The sequence below is a fragment of the Megalopta genalis genome, chromosome 7, assembly GCF_051020955.1.
Source record: "Megalopta genalis isolate 19385.01 chromosome 7, iyMegGena1_principal, whole genome shotgun sequence".
NCBI lineage: Eukaryota > Metazoa > Arthropoda > Insecta > Hymenoptera > Halictidae > Megalopta > Megalopta genalis.
The window spans coordinates 9,625,458-9,651,043 of record NC_135019.1 but is presented as its reverse complement, the minus strand read 5'-3'; the positions used below and the strand labels follow the sequence as shown (position 1 = coordinate 9,651,043).

General features: G+C 39.2%; 1 protein-coding gene across 1 annotated transcript in view; it reads left to right on the top strand.

The window, feature by feature from the left end:
• The window catches only part of LOC117229080 (neurotrimin), a 252,385-nt gene extending 242,749 nt beyond the window's left edge, over nt 1-9,636 (top strand). The window contains exon 10 of the mRNA XM_033485220.2: nt 4,074-9,636. Coding sequence (XP_033341111.2) covers nt 4,074-4,285 — 212 coding nt within the window. The 3' untranslated portion in view covers nt 4,286-9,636. The remainder of the gene's footprint in view (nt 1-4,073) is intronic.
• Nucleotides 9,637-25,586: the final 15,950 nt, after the last annotated feature.

Here is a 25,586-nt window from a genome sequence, read left to right as displayed (position 1 = left end):
GGTTACAAGCATTAACCGCGTAACTTTTTGTAATTTCAATTATAAACTTGTCATTTTTTTTCCTTTTTAACCACTTGCCATACTTTGACGTGTCTGGCTCACGATGGAGATTTTTTTAGTAATAACCTGCTATTAATATTAGCTATTAATATTAGCTATTACAAATATTAGCTATTAATATTAGCTATTACAAATATTAGCTATTAATATTAGCTATTACAAATATTAGCTATTAATAACGCTAATTTCGCTTCGAAATAAAACTCTCTTCTGTCGCCATCGACATTTAAGAATTCCAGTAAACGTCGACACTGACAAATACAAGTTTGCTTTTCCATCAAAGAAATGATTACGTTATCATGTAATTCGCTGATAAATAACGATATATACATATTTCTTCAAAATACAGAAGTGTCTTCGACAAATTATATTTTTGTAACCTCGACACCATGAACAAAATAAACAGAACTACGAACGCATCTAGAAACGAGCATGCCGTTAAACCGTAAAGTGTCATCCGTATCGTTGAACTCCAACAGGTTACGATCGAAAAAGTTCGAATCGTTGTAGCTCCGAAGAAAACGGCGCGTGAAGGGGTTGCAATGTGCAACCAATAATTCTTTGGCTTCGTTCCACCGCGATATCTCTCCTCCGCATTAGTCATGCCGATTGCGAATTTCTCTTGCTACGCCGGTTCTGTTGTGTCGGACTTTCGGAGAGTGCGGGAAATCGAAAGATCGATAGATCGACGGGTAAATTCGCGCGGAACACGGCCGAAGACCGTCGCGGCGTCACGACGGTCTTGTCGCGTGTATAATAAGACGTCGAGCGGTTCGAGACGGTGGATTCAATTATAGGGTTTCATCAGAAAGTTTTGGAAACGGACAAAAAGTGGAAACGGTGGGCGTATTTTAACGTAAATACGTTATCCCGCTTAGAAATTCTGGGGGAACTTCCCTTTAAATCATCGCCCCGGCGTAATGCGAGAACTTACGCACACCGGGATGAGAAACTTTTTGAAGGGAAAGTTTAAGAGAAGGCGTGAAATTTACCCGCAAACTTTCAGCAACGTGGCACAACGCCGTAGATCTTCGCCGGGGCGACAAACGCCGCGCTCTCAACGGGATTTTGATGAAATCCCATGCGGTTTATGAACTACTACATCCTCCGAGCCATGGAAGTAATCCGGTCCTCCGTTTCTGGAACTTCCGCGGCGGTTCCCTTTTCCCGTATCCGCACTCTTTCCCGATTCCCGTCCGCCGCGATACCACGAATCGGCCAAATCGAAACAGTCTGCCGCCGAGCTCCGCCGACAAAGCAGCGTTCCGCCATGTTTACGGGCGCGCGATAAACACGGTCAGCTTCTTTCATAGGCCAGACGAAAGAAGGGTACTTAGGAAACGCGGTAAACGTCCACGGAGACGGGAAACACATAAAGCAGATTAACCGACGGAAAAGCACCGGTCTAAGAACTTAAATTGGCCGTAAAGAAAGAGCCTAAAGCAGGATAAGTAATGCCATTGAAATTTCTATCAAAGTTTCCGCAATTCCGCCCGGAATTTTTCGCACTCGAATGCAAGTCCTCCAATTTATTTTCCATCTGTAATTGCGAATTATTTTTCTGTTTAGAGGTTGCCTGCGTCACACAGATTTCTCTTTCGAAAATTCGAAATCACGGGGCATCGCGTTTGTAATTGTTATGAACGAGTATACCATTTTTGTGACGTCGTATTTGTATCAATTTCGTTCGGCGGGTTTTTGGGAAAATTCAGGATTTCATCGGTCGGTAAAAGACTTTTTATTAATGCAAAAATATTCGAGGGTGGTGCAGAGAGATCGGTGGTTAATCTAAAAAGGTGAGAGATTAATGTAAAATATATCCTATCAAAATCTGTCTTACACCCCTCTCCAAAAACATTAAGAACCTCGGGAACCCCTGCATTTCCCGGAAGTACTATAATTTTGGATCACCCTGTACATATGTACTTGTTACAATTGGAAACAATCAACTTTGAAATAAAGTTATAACAATTTCCTATTGATTTCTCAAATTTATCTAATTTTCTGTAAGCGTCCTAATAGTTTTGAAGGGGAGTGTACGTTAACAGATATGTGTATTTCTTTTCGCACAAAGTGTGAATTAATAAATCCAATCGCGTTGGTACATTCAATCCAAGAAAGTAAGCCTCGCACGTCGCATCGAGACTCGCCAATATGCCAAACAGTGCAATATTTAAGAGATTGTATCGTTCGACAAATCGTTGTAAACAATTCGTTGTCGTAATGGCGCCGTAAAATGAGTCCCCGCGGGTAAATATAAAATTCGTTTTTCGCATTCGTTTTTTGCCGGCTGCCAAGTTTCTTACACCCATCAATCTGGAAGGGTTGGCGGCAATTTTTGTTTCTCGGTTTGTTCGTTTGTTTGCAGAACGTCACGCAAAACCACGCCGGAAGGTATTCCATGAAATTTGGCACGTGCATAAAGAAGTTGACGAGTAAAATGCCCGGCAACGTTGCATTACGAAACTTCGAGGAAGTGGTGGTCGGTTCGCGAAGCATATCATTGAAAAATCTCGGTTACTGGTTTACGAGCAAAATACATATGCGGCCGAATACGTGTATCGTATACATACATACATACATACATACATATATATATATACAGGGTGTACCAGGTTTTAATGTTCAAACTTTGTCAGTGTATTCTATGGCACAAAGTAAGAAAAGAATGTTATGTAAACATAGATCATATAGAGCTTTATTAAGAAGTTATAACAAAAATTCAGAATAGGAATAGTAATCAACTTGCTGTTACTGCGAGCATTGGCTTGAATAGATCAGCACATGCCGTGTGTTTATGTAAGCTGTGTTTATTAATACATTTCGAAATGTATGACAATACATGATTGACATCGATCGAAGATTTTTTTTATTTTTTTATTTTTTTTTTAGTTGATTACTATTCCTATTCTGAATTTTTGTTATAACTTCTTAATAAAGCTCTATACGACCTATGTTTACATAACATTTTTTTCTTACTTTGTGCCATAGGATATACTGACAAAGTTTGAATATATTTGATATATATTTATATATATATACAGGGTGTCCCAGGTTTTAATGTTCAAACTTTGTCAGTATATCCTATGGCACAAAGTAAGAAAAAAAAAATATATATATATATTCGCAACGATTCCCATTCGCCTGTATGCGCATATATATATATATATATATATATATATATATATATATATATATGCGCATACAGGCGAATGGGAATCGTTGCGAATTTAATCTAGAAACAATATCGGTGCCGTGTCTAAGCAATTTTCAGAGGATGAGTGGCTAATGTGATACAGGAGCAGCATAATTAGCGAACCATGCCTCGATTAATCGCATTAATCTCGGTTAATGAACCACTGAAACCAATGAGTCTATTATCAATATAACTGAAATAATAGCGATGAAACGTTTCCGCAGTTGCGTTCGCAAAGAGCAAGATCATCTTCATTTTCAAAGCACCATAAACGAAACGAAACGTCTATAAATTTGACAAATTGGCTACGTTCGAACTCCCTGTAAAGAAAATCTTACAATAATTTACGAAATATCGTTTTCAAAGACTCTCCAAAGACTCTCGAAATCTCTCCTGTAATACCGTTTTGCCATAACAACTTTTATTTACCATAAAATACAGTTGCTTCTTCCTCTCGTAACGTTATGAATTCGAGCAATTCTGTAATATTTCACCAATTTTTTCTCATACTCGTTCCGATGTGATCCTCTAAAGAAAAGTCTCGACTTCACAACGACTCCTCGAAAATTGACTTACGATTTTCTGCCGCGGTTCCACTGCACTTCGATTGAAAAATATGCCGCCGAGATCGATGAAATGGCGAAAATATCGTGCTCGCAAACTTCCGGGACAAATTTCGCCGGAACCGTGGCGAAACAAAAGCGAAGCGGACCGCCGTTATCAGAGACGTTCCTCTGATTAAAAGCTGCCCCGAATTCGCGGTAATTAGGCCAGTAATCGGCGTTATTTGATACGTATCAATCACTTTCTGTCTCAGACGTCCGTATCCACGGGAGGGCGAGCAGCGGCGGGTACAACGACGTGGAAAACAATGTAGCGACGAAAGGACGGAAAAGTATCGACAGCCAAGTACGACCACGAAGAATCGACAACACGGCGCAATCGATGTCATCCAGGGGCAGCGGCACGAATTTTCTCGCGCAATCTAGAGCGGCCGTCTGCATAATCCTACTATCCGCACTGTCGTAGTCGCGTCAACGCGCAAAAAAGAATGGTTATTCGAGGAAAATCCTTCGGGGATCAAGATTCGTCCTGTTCATCGTCATTTATCTCATCCGCGAAAGGGATCAATTAATGGATGCGCGTCGATAGAATAAATTTATCGACGGCCATCGCCGTCGCAGCCGCTTTCACCGAAATCAACGACACACACGCGGAACACAGTAACGTGCACAGATACACGCGCAGAGGCAGACACACACATATATACGCACACACGCCGATTTTTCCTTGCAAATGTTGCGACAATACACCAATCGTTCCGCATCGAATGTGCTTCGCATGAATCGCCTCCAATTATTTTTCAGGCGCAGCTTCCGAATCTTCCCGTAAATTAAGCTAATGAGGAGAATCTGATTTCAAAGGCAGTTCTTTTTGATGAAACTTGAGTCTAAATTTGACACTGGAACAATCGAAGTTCACCTTACACAGCCACTTGCTGGATACTTTTAATTTGTTCAGTCGTGTTTTATAATAGAAATCGTGCAATTTATCGATAAACATAATTTTGCTACTTTTAACCGTTTGCAGTCGAACGACCCATCTCTACGGACGTAACGAGACTGCTGTTAATTGTGATGCTTCGAAGATTAAACATTTCTGTTTCGTATGATCCGTATCGATGCAATCTTTTGTATGAAAGTCTACTTAAATGGAATAATTGTTTTCGACGTTGCGCGATTTTGTAGATATTTTATTTGCAGTTAGTTGCTACTTACACGCATGTACACGGTCAATACGATAAATACGTTCGCGTCGTTGGCACTCGAAACAATTCTACGAGTGAGAAGTATTCAAATGCAATGGTCGATTCTAGCGTCGCGTATGAAAGAATTGGAAGAAGTGATTATACGCGATCGCCTTTGGACATGCGAAACAAGAATTTCCACGACACGGATAAGTTATAATTACAATTATGATGAAATTATATATTTCAGACGGTCGCGGGAACGCAGAGCCAGTTCCTTGCTCCTCGGACACCGAAACGCCGGTGCGCAACAGCGAAAAGACAAAAGAATCGTCAAAGGGGAAATATAATTAACGTCGGTTTCCAAACGGAATTACTTAAAAGAATTTTGAACTAATTATATCATGAGATTCGGTATCGTTCAGTGCTGTAGCTTGACGGCAGTTCCCTTTATCTGTTTCGCTCGATATTATCGATTTCTCTCCTTTCTTTCTTTGTTGGTCAAGTGAAAAGCTCTGAAATCATACGCGTCGTTAGCCAAATGAGATCCTTTCATTTCCGTCGGTTCTACAAACGGAAATGATAGAACTCTTTAACGGTGCACTTTTGTTCGATTGTTTCATCGAACGTTTCTTACTTGTAATTATCAAAGATAAAGATCGCTTTTCGTCCCATGCTTCATTCCCCGACGGTAATGTCGTTTGTTTAAAATAACGAGTCGGAGGGACTTCTTTTACGCGAGATAATTCCAGTTCGATTCTCTGTATAGTAAATTCTCCCTAATCGACACGCTCAGATTGTACAAAAAAAATGGACAATTTCGGGAGAGGAGATACGATTATTCGAGCCTTGCACCTTATTTTTATAATTGTTGACCATTGGTAACTATAAAAACGAGCCGCAAGGCTCGGATAATCGTATCCCCTCTTCCAAAATTATCTACCTTCGTTTCCAATCTTGAAATTACCATAATTACTCCCGATAGGCGAAATCCGAGTGCAAAGAATTCGCAGATAATTTAGTTAAGAATAACTTTCGTTTCAAACTTGCTCGAGCTTATCTTTCGTTTTCTTCCTTGTAGGATACATTCGCTATACAGTAAATCGAATTGTCGTTCGACTTGTAAACAAAAGTGGAGAATTTGGGAAGTGGAGACACGTTCATTCGAGCGCCTCGCTTTCATAGTTGTCGATTGTCAACAACTATAAAAACGAGCGAAATATGTCGAGATCAAGATTCAAATTGTCCATTTTTGTGCATAATTTGAACATTAATTACGGAGAATTTACTGTACAGCGAATCGAACTAGAATTTATTGGAATTTACTGGAATTTATCGAGCGTCAATTAGGGAGAATTTACTGTACTTGCAGTTTATTGTCTTCGTCGCATCTTGATACTAAAGACTTTTACATGCCAGAGACAATTTTGAATTCTGAAAGAAACTTAGATTTATTTTCTTGAGATTTTTCTCAGATTTATACTTAAATTTACTATTTTACAGGTGACATCTCTTTCCTTTTTGAACGCGCAAACACCGAATCGATGCACGGTGCAGAATGGAACGATTGGTTTAAGGCAGCAGTAGGTGATTGCACGTGTGAAAATGAGTCGCAAACGTAATCGATCAACGCGTACTTGAAGAACCGTATAGAACAATTTGTAACATTGCACGTTAATTCAATCGTTTGCTGTAAAAATTATAACTTAATTCACTATCTCATACTTTTCTTTCCATTCACAGTTTGACGGTTCACAATAAATACAAAACGAGGAGAAGCATGTAAACTAAACATTTCTCTGTACGGTTAAATTGCAAAACGATAAAGACATACGCACATGCAACCACTAATAAATAACATGTTTACCGACTATATTAAAATGCAACAATGATTCTAGTTTGGCACATAGCCGCAGAAAGTTCGTACACCGATCGATACGGCGCGCACACATCGTTTCTTTGCACTCCGTTGTATATTTATCGTTCACACTACTAGTCCAATCAGTTACTACGTATTCGGCCTAATTAAAACTAGTATAATACTACATACAGGATGTCCCATAATTATGTTAACACCCTAAAGGGGACGATTCCTGAGATTATTCGAAGTAACTTTTTCCTTAGCGAAAATGTAATCCGCGGCTTCGTTTACGAGTTATTAACGATAAACACTGGCCAATGAGAAGCGAGCACGGCTGGCGGTAGGCGGTCGAGCGGTCGAATCCTAGCTCAGCTGGCGCGAGGCGGCCGAGCCTACGGCGCCAGCGGTCGAATCTCAGCTCAACTGGCGCGAGGCGGCCGAGCCGACGGCGCCAGCGGTCGAGCGATCGAATCCCAGTTCCGCTCATTGGCTCAGCCGCCTCGCGCCAGCCGAGCTAGGATTCGACCGCTCGACCGCTGGCGCCGTTGACTCGGCCGCTTACCGCCAGCTGTGCTCGCTTCTCATTGGCCACTGTATTTCGTTAATAACTCGTAAACGAAGCCGCGGATTGCATTTTCGCTAAGGAAAAAGATACTCCAAATGACCTCAGGAATCCCCCCTTTCCAAGCGTTAACGTAATCACGGGACACCCTGTATATGCGACCGCATATACCACAGAATATACAATTACATACTCTGTAGTACTTCGTAGGCTATGAAGAAAATACACTCATCGTTTCCCGTATTTCTGTGCGTAGACGCGCAACAAGTGTGTAAACGAAGGTTTTCTGTAATGTATAGCGTGCGTGAATGCGTGAGCAAATAGTGTACGCGTGTCGAAATTGTTTGGAATTTCGTGAGGAACCGAACGGAGAGAAACTTGCGACCGATTGTATGTAGAATAGCGTATCTCTCTCAGATCGAGGATCTGAATATATTTGTAAATACCACGGAACTACGATAACTCAAAAGTATTACAACATGTCTGACCTAATTAAGTTAATACGAGTTTGTACATAGCGCTGACTTGCGGTTGTGCATGAAATAAAAACGATTATATTTGGACGTTTCGTATCGCATTTGCTGTACATACACCGTATATGTAAATACGCGGTCGAAAACCTTTCAATTAAGGAGAAAACGTTCTTTCAGCTTTCTTCCCTTCTCGGTTTCTCGGTTTAGTAGAGGGAACGCCACCGAATAATTACCGACAGCATTTATTCTACGCAACCTAATCCACTGAACAGCATCAGTTCTGTACGATCGTCGATGCGGTGTAACTCCATTTTATACGGTCCCGATTTCTGCCTGGCATAATTTCAGCTGCTCATCGTTTTCTCTCGATGTAAATGTATCATAAATAATTCTGTAAAATATCCGCATTTGTAAATTTCATTTAGGATGTTTTAACGTGATTGGGTTGCCCGACGATTTTTTGATTCGCCACAGGGACCGATTAATTGGTGGTCGATGCACTCAAATTGTAAATAACAGCCGCTAAAGTACATTCATTCGAATTCGGTATTGTAAAATGTTTCAATCGTTTAAGGTTATCGTCGACGATAAATGAAAAAATTGATTTATACGACGTTATGTTTGCCCAATTACCGATATCCGTATAAATGAAAAATATTAATTATTCATATGCAAAGCAGGTTCAGTTTAAATAGTTTATTCGTTTATTTATATTATTATATATATATATACAACCCTCGTTAAATCGATTTCAGCATCTGCTTTCGGAAGCTAAATGTACCAGAGGTCAATCAAAATGAACGCCTGTTTTACTGACTGAGAGCGAGGATAATAACAATTTGCCTTAGTCCAATAGTCTATTTATCGTTGCCCAAATTCATTGTAAAATCTGTATATAAATCGGTAGAAGCAGATGAATTTGTAATGTATTAAGATCGAGATAATTTTAGCACAGCGATGAACTTCGATGTAGTGGAAAAAAAAAGTATCCGATTCAGCTTATCACTGCTTCCTAGACGTACAACAATTGACATTTGCATCGCGTTCACACGAAATGTAAACGAACGTAACGCGCGAGAATTTTATTTTAACAGGAGACTGTTCTAAGACGATTAAACTGTTCGAATAAATTGATCCGAGAGACAAGTGTTACACATTTTTTTTACACGTCTTCGTATTGTTTAAATGCATCGTTCAACAATGTTTCGATACGGTTAATTAACGAGATGGCATTAGTGTCACTTGTTGTATTTTTGAAGGAACGTAAAGCAATTTTCGTCGGGAGAAATTAATGTAAAAACTTTGTCTGCCTGTCACCGTAGATCTGGTTCGATCGGAAACTCTGAATGAGAGCAAATGAGAGCTTGTCACCGAATAAATCAGCAAACGTTCGATCCAATATATGTAAATGAGGCATTTCGCGTGTATGGCCGAACACTTCCCATAAATATTCGCATCTTAACAGGACAACATCGATTTGCATACTGCTTGCAAATCAGTTTTTGTAAATAGCCCAAAAATATGTAATATACTACGAGTCTGTGTGTATGTACTTCGTAATTATCGAGAGAGCGTAATTTCCGTTGCCGGAGAGTCGTTCGGTTCGTAAATATTCGTTCGACATGTTACTCACTCAATCTTTTGTAAATTCGATTTTCTCACGAACGTAGAACCTCGGTTGTAGAATTTTAATGTAATTTAATGAACAAAGTCATTAAAGAAAGTACTTTATATTGATCACTTGTCATCTTCTACAATTCACTTTTCCACTTTACACAGATGAGATAATAAGAAGATATTCTATACATTGTAAGCTGTTCTTTGGGCTGCGTTTGTATTCGTATTTATTCAAAAACATAGCGAATATTCGGACAAAAATTGGAATAATACTGCATGGAGGACACGCGTGTAAAAAGTATCATGAAATCTGGTAATTCGGAGACTAACAAAATTTCTGAGCATAGAGCAATATTCACAAGATTCTTCTGTATCGATACGACGTCAAAATGATTATTCATTCTTGATAAAAAAAAAATATCGAATATTTACTCCTATCTCAAATGATTCGCGCCGACTCTTCCATAAGATACTGTGTATAAGGTGGCACGAATCATGTGCTATCGAAAACCTACAAACAGCGCCAAACCACGTAGTGGTAGAACACGCTCAAACTGTTCAACAATTTAGTTTCGATTCTCTCCGTTAGATGACGGATTCACTCATTAAATTGTAGCGGATGTAGATAATGGAAATTTCTACTTTTTTAATATTCCTAGTTTTCTATTTTTTCGATAATTTTAATATCAACCCCAGATTTAAGATCCGTACCATAGACAAGGGAGCTCATAGAAGAAATTATACAGCAAAAATCATATCTATAATTACCTGTAACAAAATATTATTTTATAAATATTTTTGTAAAATGGAGGTATCAACCTTATAATGTCATTTGCATGTACACTGTTTATTTTATAATAGGGCAGGGGGGAAATAGATTTCTGAAATAATAAATGGACTATAAATATTTGAATTCGAGATGCAGAAGAATTTTTGATGCTCAAATATTTCGAAGAACGATTTCAATAAATCACCTTCGTTGAGCACGCATTTCAAAATTTGAATCGATTCTAGCTCCAAATTTAAAAGAGTCGTTTGAATATACACGCTGTATGAAGTTGTGGCTTCCAAATCATAAAACATGCCGTAATACGAATGAGGTATACAGAACACTCAATTCTCGCTAAGAAGCTTAAATTTCTGAACTGTCGGCAACGATGAGGTGCAACGCGAGGATGGTAATGGAGTTTCTGAAGTTCCATTTTTGGGTGACAAAATAATATACCTCGTTCGTATTTTAAGTCTGTCCGTACCGATCTTAAGCACAGTGGATCCGTACAGACATTGCATCTTATGGACTTTACTGTCTCAGTTTTGGAGGGTCTCAGAGCCCCTTTGCCATTTCGTGTCGCACTCAGCGTTACCGACAGTTCAAGAAAAGTAGCCACGTTAGCAAGAAGCGAATATCCTGTATATTTCATTTCTGCTACGAATGCTGAATATTATTTAGAGGCAAAAAGCATATATGAATATTTAAATTGTGAAAACGGTACTTATGAAACGTGTACTACAGAAATACGATATAGTGTAATTATTTTTATGGACAGTTAAGCGCTCATTTCTACTAATTATCTGTATAATTAGTGATGGTTCATATAGCTAGGACGACATATTTTAATATGTGCAATTTTTGTTATATATGCGTAGGAATATCAACATATACATATATAGAAACGCATTAACAACTACGACGTTGTAATTATTTAATGCCTTTCTTAATATTTTCGTACCAGGAAATAATACTTTCCGTATTAAAACAAGATGTTTATTGCATAAAGCTTATTATCAGAAGTTGTGTAAGTGTGAGGAAATTTGTTAACATTATTGATAAACTACAAATATTTAAAACCATACTCATTTTCTGTAGATGCCTTGGGCTAATATATTTAAATGTTAATACGTAAATTAAATATTTAAACATTTTTAACAATTTAATATGTATACAAAATTGAAAATTATCTAATATGAGTCAGATATATGTAGTTCACTAATTTACCGTCGAAGCTAGCTATCGTATCATAGCATTTTCTACAGTCGATAATTCAGACCGGTCGGTAATTCGATAAGCATTGTATGCTATGTCTAAGTTTGTGTAATATATTTCTCCGACGGTAACTTCGGCGACAAGTTTGAGCCTTTCACCGCTATCCATCGATTGGCGCTAGTCTCGTATTCAACGCAGCAGATGATTCGTGCCGCTTTCAACACGGTATCTTATGACAAGCTCGGCAAGTATTATCTGTTCGGAGAGCGAACATTCGATTCTCTTCAATTTATCAATAATAAATAGACTTTCATGCGTGCTATATACATTGGAAAACGTACAGGCTTTCATAAAATTGCATGCAATGCAGATCTATCGCATTTGAAGCGCAATTCTCGGTGGAAAAATTTAGGACCACGAGGGCCGTCAAAACGGCAAGTTCCAAATTTCATCATCATTCAATATCCGCCTTTCGATACAATTGAGCCGTTTATTTTGAAAGTGGCATAAGTCACTTTACCGTAATGAGAAGTGGTGATTTTTTAATGTTTATACAAAATTATTTATATTGAGAAAAATATCAGTATCCTAAGATAACAAAAAATGTAAATCTTCTCGAAAACAAGTAAATCTTCTCGAAAGTTAACATCCATATTTTTAAACGTGTTAAAACGCAAACCCTTAAATATATCGACTTAAAAGCAAAGTGACTTATGCCGCTTTCAAAATAACCGACTCAATTATTGAATCGATGTATTATACCGCACTATACTAAAATACAATTCTAAAATAACAATCGCGAAAGATTCGAATGAACACGATTTTATTGTTTTCGCAAGGCAATACGGGCCACTCTTAGCCTTCGGTACTTTCAGTCTTCGACTTAAATCACTATGATCTCAGGAAAGTTTCCTTGACAAGTTGCGATACGATATAATTTTACTATTCAATCCATAAATCAAGCTCTGAGAAACGATATAACGAGATGACACCGGCGAAACGATGCCAAGTATGATAGAGCCGCTTACACAGACTCAAAAACGTCTTAATTCGATTAGGCCGCTGAAAATCGACCGATCATCGTCGTGGTCGATCAAAGAAGGAATCATCATCCTTCTCTCCGAAGCTGCAGGGGCGCATAATGCAGGCATCAAGATCACAGAACGCTCGTTAGAATCGCGTCTCGGTTGCTGGTTTCGTTTATTGGCATTAGCTCTGGCATTGTGACCGCAGAGTGATCGCAGCGGGATTATCAGCGTGTAGAAAATGTTTCTAATAACCCTTCACGCATCGGCTATCGAGAACCGATTCATCTCAATCACGTCATGGTGCTCGTATCTGATTCACGCCGCGGCAAGGTCCAGCAGAAAATCGCTCCTTTCTATTCATTGTGTCACCCTCGTCTCCTTCCATATCCTCTTCTCCCTCGCCCTCCTCTCGGCCCATCGATCCTCGCGACCTACCATACGTTCCGATCGATCTTCAAGACGATTCGTTGTAGGATTAGGTACCCAAAATCGCGTTTAAAAAAGTCAGCGAACCAATACGATCTTGATCGTTGAAGCAGGCTTTCGGAGAAAAGATACAGCACGGTGGATTATGTGACAGCTTTGATTGGAGCTCGATGAACGTATCGCGATAAAAGCGCAAGGAAAATCTGTGGATCAACGTCATCCGTCCCTGATCTTTCCAATCGGTGATAATTTATTATTATAATATAATATTATGTAATATATAATAATATTATATATAATTATATAATATCATAATATAATATATAATAATATTATATATAATTATATAATATTATAATATAATATATAATAATATTATATATAATTATATAATATTATAATATAATATAATATAATTTATTATTATTGTAATTTATACGCATCTTGAATATTTTATCGAAATCGGTTGGCCTCGTTATAAGTTACAAGAAATTAAAGATCGCAAAAGTCGCGGTTTCGATACGATTGTTAACACATTTAACCAAAAACCCTGTAAGAAATCTGCTGTTCTTTCAATCTTCCAAGGCCTGTAGTTTGACACAATCGATTATTATAAATAACCTTAACACAATCGATTTCGATCGAATTTTTAACACGCGCGCAAGTCGCCGAGCTCGGACAAGAAAAGCTAAAAAACGAGAGATTTTTTTCCTTGTCATTTCAAGTAACAGGAGAATAAAAAAGAAAGGATTTCAGTCGATCTCTAGTATACTGATCCCACTATCACAAAAAAGAAAATAAATACTCAAATCGTTTAGTCCGGTCTGAAAAAAAAGTTGTTGCGTTTTGAAAGGTGTACGAGCACTTTTTGCGTTCGCTTCGTTGAATTTGTAATGATAAAAGATTCGAAACGAACTTATTTCCGGAACGAACTAATACCAAGTCCAATGAGACATCTCGTGACGATGCCTCTCGTAATAAAGTAGTCCAAGAGGAGCACTAGAAATTAATGAACCGACGAATTAACCGTTCGATTTCCCTGAAAAATGGGGCTGGTTGATGGAGCCGCTTCGAGTCGACGGTATCTTGTCCGCGGGTATTCCAAGCGAATCCGGAATTACGCGGCGCACTCAGGCTGCGATTCGGTGGAGAACAAGGTTGAAACCCGATCCGTGCGGATCATCGAGATTCGCGAACAAGCGGACAAGTGGAGGAGCCGGGCTCGATCGACGCGATGGTTGCCAGCCGGCAGGCAATTTGCCGTCGTGAAAAAGTGTCTGTAATAGGTTATAGGTGGAAACGCTCGAGGCGAATCGGGGCCTACCCCGTAGGTGGATCGGCCTGCGATTCGTGTTGCTTCTAATTGAACCGATGCGACCCCGTTCGCACGTCATGTGGAACGCGCGCACACGGCGCTGTACAAAATACCCGCAGCGAGACGGCACCAGCGTGGGTTTCGGCGACGATTATTCTCCGTTTGCGCGAAAATCGATGGCCAATTATCCTGGACACGTCTAACCACTCGACGACGATACGTATTCGCCGCTTAAACGATCGTGTAACGATCGCATTTTTACACCGAACCTGTCTCGAGCTCCCACAGTGACTAAAAACGTCATTTGTGTGTGCTTTACAAAAATGACAAGAATTGAATTGACGAATGAAATGAAATTAATATATCCGTTCGTTTCCTGTGAAAGTGTCTTTATAATATTAAGACTTTTAAGGGGATATATTCTGGTGCGAACCTTTGAAAAAGTCGAACTTCTTATATCTTTTTTTTTTTAAGAATATAGGCTCTTAAGCTCTTAGGCTTTTTGAGAATATTAGAGCTACGCCTGAAAAACCTAACGTCTGAATTCTTAAATTTAACAAAGTTACAGTGAGTATGATATTCATAATACGAATGTTATGTATATTAATATACAGAATATAATAATATTTAAATATATAATATGTAAATTATATATACATATATAATATTATATGTTATCGTATATTATTGTATATTAATATACAGAACTTTAAATGTTTCTAAAGCGAAAATAATGTTTAATAATAAATAAATATAATAATAGTATAATAATAATATTAATAATAATATATAATAATTAATATTAATTAAGTAATATATAATAATATATAATAATAAATAAGTAATATATAATAATATATAATAATAAATAAGTAATATATAATAATAAATATATAATAATATATAATAATAAATAAATAAGTAAATAAATAAATAATAATGTTTAATAAAAAGCGAAAATATGTTTTCACGGTGACCATATCTCAAAATCTATTTAACCGATTGCCTTCAAAATTTGGGTCAGTATAATTACGCCCACGGCCCGTCCCAGAAGCGACATTTTCCATTTCTTTAGGCGCTGTTTGAGTCAATTAAGCATTCGAATCTGCAGAGGTCTGCTTTAGATTGCAATCTTTCTCTTAAAAAATACGTTAAATTAATAATTAACACTTTGCACGGTTGCAGCGACCCTGTCATCGAATTCAATTTCGCAGCTCCCAAGTGCCTCGATTTCCTAAACGGTGCACCTGGGTTAAACCGGAATGAAGAGGTACGGTTCCGGCGATCCGAGTGGCTCCACGTTCGATCCGAAAGACCTGCGAGCAAACGCAACCGTTGTTAGATTCAATTTTCTTGCGCGATGCGGAGAAATGGATCGCGGGAGGGTTCGCTAACGAGTCACGATCACGAAGAATGACGCGGCCGGCGGATTTTTCGCCGTGGAGAGATCGATAAGCATGGCGACGATACGCTCGAATCGATGGACGATTGAACGCAATTCTATGGGATGGGAGTGGCGCAGCGAAGCTCTTGCCGAACGGAAAAGGCGCATCCTGTGCCCTGTCAACTGACAGTTGACAATGTACCGGGTCCGCGATCGGCTACGAGGACGGCCACCCGCACCCACGCATTTTTCGGCGGTCACGTGGCCCGTCGCAGAATCTTCGACACGTTCTGTCGATTAACCCTTAAATGCATGATTTTTTGTTTTTAATTTTAAAAAATCGTTTTCTATAGGAATATAGTCAAAGGTTACGTGGAAAATAAATAAAAAAATCTAGGTAATAATATTGAGTATTTATTTTGAAAAAAAGTTGTACGTAGACTTTTGGCAACGATACGCGTTTATTGCTAAAATTATCGTAGACGTAAACAAATGGTCACGTATTTATATTATCTATTAGTACAGGGATTTTCACATTATTTATAAATGAAATGCGGCAAAGCGATTGCGATTTTTGTTGCGACACGAAGCAACCTTGCATTCGATGCGCTCGGTCCGTGAAAATCCTTTGCAACCTGGAAGTTATTCACCCACCGCATTCAAATGTCAAAAAACATATAACTTACCCGCCAAAAGTAATGTCAAGTCTTTTATTTCACACATGGTCTATCGTCTATTGTTATCAACGTGTGTTCGGAAACGCGCATACTCACGTTTTTGAATAAAATTCAGTGGAACTGGAATGTAGACAATTGGCAACAATATGCATTTAAGGGTTAAAACAAACGTCAATATCTAAAATTTTGCATTATTACCATCGTCGATTCGAACTGTGATCCCTGTCGCAATTAACATGTCGAACATGGTTATACACTGTAACTTATCTATTGCAGATAATATTTCAACATTATATGTATTTCACATAAAAGAAAATTCATCGTCGCGCCACGGACAATTTCTGTAAAACCGGCGTGGCGTTCAACGTGTGTTAACCCTGTTCAAGTTTATCCTGATATTTCGTTCGCATAACGGGACCAACGATATGAGAATTGATCGAATCTATTAGGCGATTGAATCGTCGCAGTTACGTAATCAATTTTAATGCCGACTTTTAGTTAAATTGAATCGGCGAACGGATTTCTAACGAGCATAATTAAGTAGTTTGAACCGAAGCAGTTGCTCGAGTTAATTACACGCGGGGATATTTGTTTCTCGAAATTTCTTGAAATCCAGAAAGATAAATGGATCTCATGCATCCGCAATCTTAGAATTGCTTCTTGGAAAAGTGCTGCGTGTTCCTGAACAGGCTTTTCATCAAATAACGTGGAAAATCGGACCAGCCGGCGCTCGTTATACAATAAGTAGATCATTAGGATCATTATGATTTTACACCATGCCTGTTCCGACCTTGTACGACGCAGCGGGTCGCAAACGATTACAGATGCGTTCGTCTTCATTGAAAACTCAGATTAGTGCCACGGCTAACGCATCGTGCAATGCCTTGCGCGAAAACCTTGGAAAGATACGGTTAATTCTCCCCGATTGTTCTTCAGCTTGCGAACGAAGATAGACACTTTGGGAAGAGGAGATACGATTGTTCGAGCCTCGAGGCTCGTTTTTGTAGGCGCCGATTGTCGGCAACCATAGAAACGAGGCGCAAGGCTCGAATAATCGCCGAAATTGTCCATTTTTGTTTGCAAACTGAAGGGGACAATTGGGGGAATTTACTGTAATTTGTTTCTTCTCCTCTTCTCGATCGTCTTATATTCATTCCCTGCCGCCACGCTAAACCAAAATGTCCCACTTTTCTTTCGAAAAGGCGATATTGTCACGAGAAGAATGCAATTTACAGTTAATTCGATGTACATACTTGGAAGTGAGATACGTTCGAGATATGTTCGAGATACGTTCTCGTAGAGCTATTTCTACGCAATTTAGCTTAAAAGAAAGCTGTAAGTGTCCACTTTAAGACGGGGTAGATTAGATCGCGATAGAACGACGAGATCGTTCTGAAAAATTAAAAGGAATCGAGCTCTCTGTGGGCTTTACAAGATTCAAAAGGATAAAGTTCAGGCGGATTTTAAGACACGTTCCCGAAGATCAATTTCTATGCAACATAGCTCAAATGAAAGCTTAAAGTGTCTAATTTCAAACAGGATCGGTAAGGATGAAATTGTACAATACGTCTGTTCGCGTCGACGACTTATTGCACGATACATCCTCAAATTTCTCGGTCTCGACAAGCATCGCTATTTTCTGAGTGACAGTTGTTCGAAGACTGAACCAGGCCCGATCGTTTCGCATAGGAAGTGCGATAGCGGAGGGTTAATCGAACGATCCAAAGTAGAGTGTCCAGGCGTTTGCGCAACCGTAGACCAACGAACCTAAACGGGCGACTGGGCGGACGAAGCGAGGAACCTTCGTAGAAGCTGCGAGACAAACATCCTCCGGGCGGTTCGCAGCGAATGGACACGGTGACCCGTCGTGCCGTCGCATCCGTTGCGATTCATCTTCCCCGGCTGTCTCTATTCAAACGCCTCCGGATAACTACTTAATCGTCGCAATTATTTGCACCGGCGCGGCGCGGCACGATTCCTTTCTTCCTCCTCGTTCCGAGGGCGCACGGAATCGAGACCGATTCGGGTCCATTCACGGGCGCCTTCGATCTCCGTGCCTGGAAAAAGATTTTAATGCGGCCGTGAGGCAACATCCGGCCGATTCTCGTCCCAGGCACACGCGTCGTCTTCATTGTGGCCGCGGCGCCGTTCCACGCACTCCGGAAAATCCGTCCATTGTGTCTATACGGGCTTTTTTCCCCTCTACATCGGCCCCGGGGAACCATGGTGACAGGGGCGGCGCGCGGGAATAAAAATAGGAAAACAAAAAAAAAAGGAAGAACCGGGAATTCACGTCGCGGGGCGCAAATATTTCGTGAATTCCCGGTCGCGACCGCGTTTCAATGGGCTGCTCTCCGGGCCCGTATTTGTAGCAAACTTCGAGTCGCGAGGCTTTTTAATACGCGCCCGTTTCCCGGGCGACGTTCATTGTGAACCGCGGCCACCCATTGTCCACCGGTGCACGGGGCGCTTTGTGCCCGTTCCCGTTGCATCTCGCGCGTCGACGAGCCCGGGAAAACTCTCCAGGTAGTGTCCCCGGCACCTTTCAGGGAGGTTTAAGGAGAACGCTCCTGCGAGTTTATCCGGCGCGGCGTTTTTCGGACGCGTTTCTTTGTCGCCCGAGGGATTTGTCGCCGCAGCTTCTCAGGACGGGGAGGGACGGGCGCGGCGAGGGCGCGCTGAGAAATCTGAGCCCCTCTGCTAAAATCACGTTACAGAAATTGTCTCGCTGGGGCCCGGCCCGTGCACGCCCGCTACACCTCCGCCACGTTTGCCGCAACCAAATCGTTGGCACCCGCTGATCTTCGCTCGCCGACTTTCGAGTCGCAGCGTTTTGGAAATTTGTCTTTCCGGGGTCAGATCGCGTTGATTTCTCGCTCGCGCGTGTCAGTGCCGGTTTCGCGATGTTCGTAACTGCGCTTCCTTGGGCGAGGGCTTTTTTCATTTATATTAAAAGCGAGCCGGTCGATATGACGGATTTCATACCTTTGGTATGAATGTTTTTCATATGCATTCTTTGAAATATTTTTTAGCGCATTGAATCGTTTCGTTCCGTTCTCAAAATATTGGCTTTTAATCATGATAAAAGTAGAGAAGAAGTATTGTGAAAAAATGTAAAACTTGTATAAATATAATAATATAATATAATAATAAATATATATAATATAATCTACTATAATACTGAATATAATATAAATATACTACAATAATAAATATATTATTATATTTATGTAAGTTTCATATTTCTTAGAATATTGTCTCAAAATATCGTCTTTTAAAAATGATGTAAGTAGAGAAAAGGTATTGAAAAGAAATATGAAACTTATATAAATATAATAGTATAACTATTATTATAGTATATTCATATTAAATTTAGTACTATAGTAGATTTATATTTATATTATATACATATATACATATATACATTATATATATTATATTATTATATTTATACAAGTTTTATATTTTTTCACAATACTTCTTCTCTACTTTCGCCATATATATTTTTAAAAGACAATAATATGAGAACGGAACGAAATAATTCAATGCGCTGAAAAGCGTTTCAAAGAATGCATGTTAAAAATCACGATCTCGCCATTAAGCAGTTACATTTATTACTTAATAAATAAATAAAAAATTTAATAAAATTATTAGTTATCTAATAAAAAACGTACAAAATTTATATCGTAACTGCACAATGAACTTGCCTCGTTTGCGCACATGTCCCTGACCACCTTACCGAAAGATGGTTTTCAGTTGCGCCAAAGAAGTCGGAACAGCTGAACAGCGGGAAATGCACGTAAACCGAGAAAGTACGTGTTTTATCGATTGCGGCGATGCGCGGGTTTTGAGTCGCACTGTACGCAGATATATCCCTTTTTCCCGATGAATAACAAAAGCGTAGCCGAAAGCGGCGCACGGCAGCCGAGCAATCGCGATCGAACTGTGTGCTGGAAATTACGGGATCCTACGGGCAGAGACAGGGCCGGGGAGTTACGAGTTATTCAACGGTTGTCAGCGGCGAAAATAGCGGATCGATTCGCCAACGATGAAAAGTTCCCGAGGACCCGGGGAGAGAGACCGATGCGCCGCAATTCTCCGCGTGCCCGTCGACTCCGACGATCGATCAAGCAGTCCGGGTGCCTGCAATTAGTCGGCGGGGCTAATTAATTTACGACTCGATCGCGATTTACATAATTAGACGCGCCGAGTGGGATACTTGGCCGGGTGCACTTTTTGAGAGGCTCATAATTACTCGCGTCAATTGTATCGCTTTCCCCCTTTCTCTCTTACTTCCTCTTTCCTCTCTCTCTCTCTCTCTCTCTCTCTCTCTCTCTCTTATTTCCTCTTTCCTCTCTCTCTCTCTCTCTCTCTCTCTCTCTCTCTCTTACTTTCTCTTTCCTCTCTCTCTCTCTTCCTTCCTCTTTCCTCTCTCTCTCTCTCTCTCTCTCTCTCTTACTTTCTCTTTCCTCTCTCCCTCTCTTCCTTCCTCTTTCCTCTCTCTCTCTCTCTTTCTCTCTCTCTCTCTCTCTCTTCCTCTTTCTGTATCCGCGGAATTCCCGGATCACCCAGACGCTATAATTGCGCAAATAATCCGACTACCGGCATTGTGCTGTTCTACATCCGGAAATTTTCCGCGGCTAACAATTCTGGACGAGGTCGAGCATCTTCGAGAGGCTGTCTTCCCTTTCTGGGCAGGGTATCGCATCATCTCGCATCATGAGTATCATCGTCTCGCTTTATTAACACTCGGACGTAGCACTGTGGGACGGATATACGCCGAACGCGGTAAAATGCATTTTACGTCTGAAATCATGTACATTATGTCTAATTTGTTTCTTTGTTTTATACGATTCGAATATATATTAATTTTTATTTATTAATTAAGAATATATATTATTATTATATTATATTATATATATATAAATTAATTTAATTTTATATATAATAACTAAAATATAATTTAATTATATGTATATTAATTAATTTTATTTCTTGCATTATTTTTTAGTCTTTCCTGATGCTGTGCCACTTATGCAATTACTATTTTTATATGTTATTGTTTCGCTTTATTCTTTTTAAGTACCAACTCTCTTAACTGATGATACAATAGTATACAAAAATTAGAAAACATTTGCAGACAACATAGCATTCTTTTTTTTTTAAATAATTAGTAAATACACAGAATCATATTTTCAAAACGGTTTTCTGAAATTACATTTCATAAGCTTTATTCATCATATAAGTACAATAACATTTAAAGTAATATATGAACTTTACAGTGAGGACAGATAATTAATGTTTTAATTAATGTTGTTATATTATATCAGTATATTATATTTTATATTTTACAGCAATGTATTCCATAAATCTAGTAAGATCTCCGACCGTTTTTATTGTTCCGTGTTTCATCTCCTCCTTTTTCTCATGAATGCATAAAATCCGCCGTCCGTTCATTCGCGTTCAGATCGATGAATCAAAAATGGATTTTGCATGTTGGGATTAACGAACGAGGCTGCGGAATACAGTAAACTCTCTCCAATTGTTCCTCGGTTCGTAAACAAAAATAGACAATTTGCGAAAAGGAGATTCGATTGTTCGAGCATCGCGGTTCGCTTTTATAATTATTAACAATCGACGACTACAAAAACGAGCCGCGCGGCTCGAATAATTGTATCTCCTTTTCCCAAATATTTTTGTTTATAACCTAAAGGTTATATTGAAGAGAATTTCCTGTAAATCCATTTGCTCGTCCTCTTTGCAATCGCATTCCAAGTTAAACGAAATTAACGAGATTTAATATAATATAATTGTATTATATTATAATAATAATATTAATTATATTATATAATATATTATATTATAATATATATATTATGATATAATATATATAATTAATTATTATTATTAATATATAATTAATATATATATTATAATATTATATAATAATATTGTATTATATAATTTATTTATTGTATATTATATAATTATATATTATATAATAATATTTTCCGCACTATAAGTTCACGTGTTCTTAAACATTATCAAGTATACATATGTATGAATAATACACAATTGTTCAGAGAACGTTATATTTTGCTTCGAACACTTCTATTTCGAATTGTGAATATGAAGTTTTGCGAATCGATGCGCGGAAATTGAAGTCGCATCATTTATTCACGACATTAGATTTGCAAATAATACAGAGCCGAGCCGAGGGACAATTGAGGAGAATTTACTGTACAGCCGCTAATTGCGTGCTAATCAACTCCACTTCCTCGTAGATCTACATCTCGTGGTTCTCCGGTGATCAGCCCTAGCGATGCAAACTAAACTCTCTGTGTGTGCGCGTAGATTCTACCGCAAGTTGAAATGAGTTCGCGACATAGACGGGAGCGGATCGAGAAGCCCGTTGCTGATCGTGAAATTTCGGTGTTCCGTCTATCAACGACTGCATTCGAATCCGAACAACTCGGCGGCGTGGTAAATTGAGTGGGCCCTCGACACACAACACCCCGCTTGATTTTAATAACAACGCTATTTAAAGATCGAACGCGGCGGAAGGAGACCTTTCGAACGGCGAACGAGAACAATTCGAACAACAGTGTAATAAATGAACGTTCTCCCGAGGAAACAAAAGGAACTAATTAATGGGATAAATCGAAGCATCGACGACAGCGTTCCGTTTGAGCAGATAATCGCTGTTATTAAGTTCCAAGCTGCTGCAATATTTCTTCAATTTCCTAAGCGCTGGTCCTCGGAAATCAATCGGGAACCTACGAAGAGTACACTCGACGACTACCCTGGCGAATTTGCATCGCTGCGAAACTTGTTGCAACTTTCTGACTTCGGAAATGCATATTCCGTCTGTCGAAGCGCGGCACTACGGATAATTGGTCGTGCATTTAAATGAAAATGGACGGCAAGATCGTCAATCTGCTGCTGCCGCTGTCGCTACGCAGAGAGCATAATTGATATTTTAGCCAACAGCGGAGCCGCGTAAACCCGTTAATTAACCAATAGGTACCAATTCTTCTTCGGCACTCCGACTGCAACGTTAGCCATATGCAAACGAAGATTTGAAAATGACTTTCCACGCGAACATGTTACTTCGCATAATTTCACTGGGATCCCTAAAATGTAAGAATGTTGAAACAGTAATTGATTGATCTTACAGCATTTCTTTTCAATTTTAATTCGAACGAAATACTATTTTATTTCGAGACGAAATACTTCGATATCGTGAATTTTTGTGTGGTTATTGCCGCGGCGGTAGAAGTGTTGTCAGTCTGAGTGGCCATGAAAAATTATAATTGGACAGCGGATTTTTATGAAAAATCAAATTTTTCGAAGTAGACTGCATTAAATGTAAATTGAACAAGTACGTGTGTCTTTCGTCAACAATTCTATAAAACTGAGAAGAACGAAAGAGCATCCTTTAATTTGTCTACAGGCTTTACAACATAATATTTTCTCCGGACATTTTTCCTACAAATGCATAAAATCTAATTATCGTTCCAAAATAATTTCTAAATTGTCAGATTCGTTAATATTGTTACGGCGACTTGTCCAAATCAAGTCGCTGTAATGTGAAACCGCCCTGTTGTGAACAACTCCTTAAAGAATAATAGAAGATAGGGATTGCCACGGAAGAGTGTTACCAACGGACAATGGAAGAGTCGAGATCGGACTGTCGAACGATCAACATCCCACTTTTGAAAGATCTGAATTGTAATTGTATCGAGAATTGTGTTATAGTTAATATTCTTTATTGTAAATAAAATGCCGCGACGCGAGAGAAATTGAGTAATTCGCAACAATATTTATAAAACTGTAACGATCGTAACTGTTGCACGAGTCGCAATATTCAACTTCGTATGCACAAAATGCAACTAGTGCAACATGGAAATGCTGCAAGTCGGAAAAACTACATTTCGGATTTAGACTTGAAATGGCTTCGGGGTTAAAGGGTTAACAATTATCCGATTCTCGTCGTTGTACTTCCTACGACTTGGCAGCTCGTCGATCGTCGTCCAGAACTAGGAAGCACGAGGAGGAAGAACAACGGAGTAGGTGGGGCACGGGGGCGGGGAGGAGAGGAAGAAGCGACGATCGGAGCCCAGTGTCCTTTATCTTCTCGCTATTGGAACGTGATAGGCGTCGCGAGTATATACCGCGGGCACTGTAATCACTGTTATTTCATCGTGAACGGTAATGCTCCGGCTTAAAGCCGGCCTACTTATACGCATTACCCGGGCAAAAGGCAACGCGCGTCCCCGGGGCAATCATCGTTCTCCGGCGTCATTACGAAATTGCCTCGGCAAATGAAATGCGCGTTTATACGCTCGCATAAACGGCCTCCTTAAATTGAGATTTATTGGAAAATCGAGAATACGCTTTCCGGGACGCCCGTAAACAGGTCCGTTCGACGTCTCTATGCTAATGGTGAACGCCGGCACGGTATAGGAAAGTTAAACCAGGATGCCATAACAGCGGCCGGGGACCATTTTTAACCAGTCGATCGGAAGTAGAATACATTTTTCATAGAAATGATTGGATCAACCGTAAAACGGTATAAACGTTCCCAGGACTTAAATGTACCGGTGCGGCGTTTATGCCATTTCTGTAGCTCGCAGCGAGTACGGACTACCATAATCGGACGATTTGCGCATTCGTTTGAGTTCGTTCGGAAGCAAACTGTGTTGTTCTTTTATCGAATGAGTAAGCGAAATGTAAAATAATGAAGACATTCGAAGGATTTTAAAACACTTGGGCAGAACTCTTGCATCTTTTAGCGAATGCAGACAGCCATAATCAGGCAACTTCCACAAAAGCTTGGATTCATTCGGAAATAAATTGCGTCGTTCTTTTATTTTTACGCAAGCTCATAATCAATATGGGCGTCTGTTAGCTTGCTTTTAAGTTTTAATTCAAGTTTAAGTTTACTTAGTTCATAAGTTTTTATAGTTTTTTATATACTTTTTATATATATTTTATATATTTTTTACATTTGTTAATTTGTATTTGTATTGCATTTAATTTGTATAAATTATATACAGGAGAATTAAACCCGTAAATAAATTAAATTAAATTAAATGAATAGGTTAAATGAACTTTATCGATTCCCTCCATCTGCTTATACAATACCATACAAATGAAATACAATAAATTAAACTCGAATAAAATACAATAATTCATGCAATAAATCTAAAGTTGCACTATTATTAAACTATCCATACCATGAATAGGCCAAATG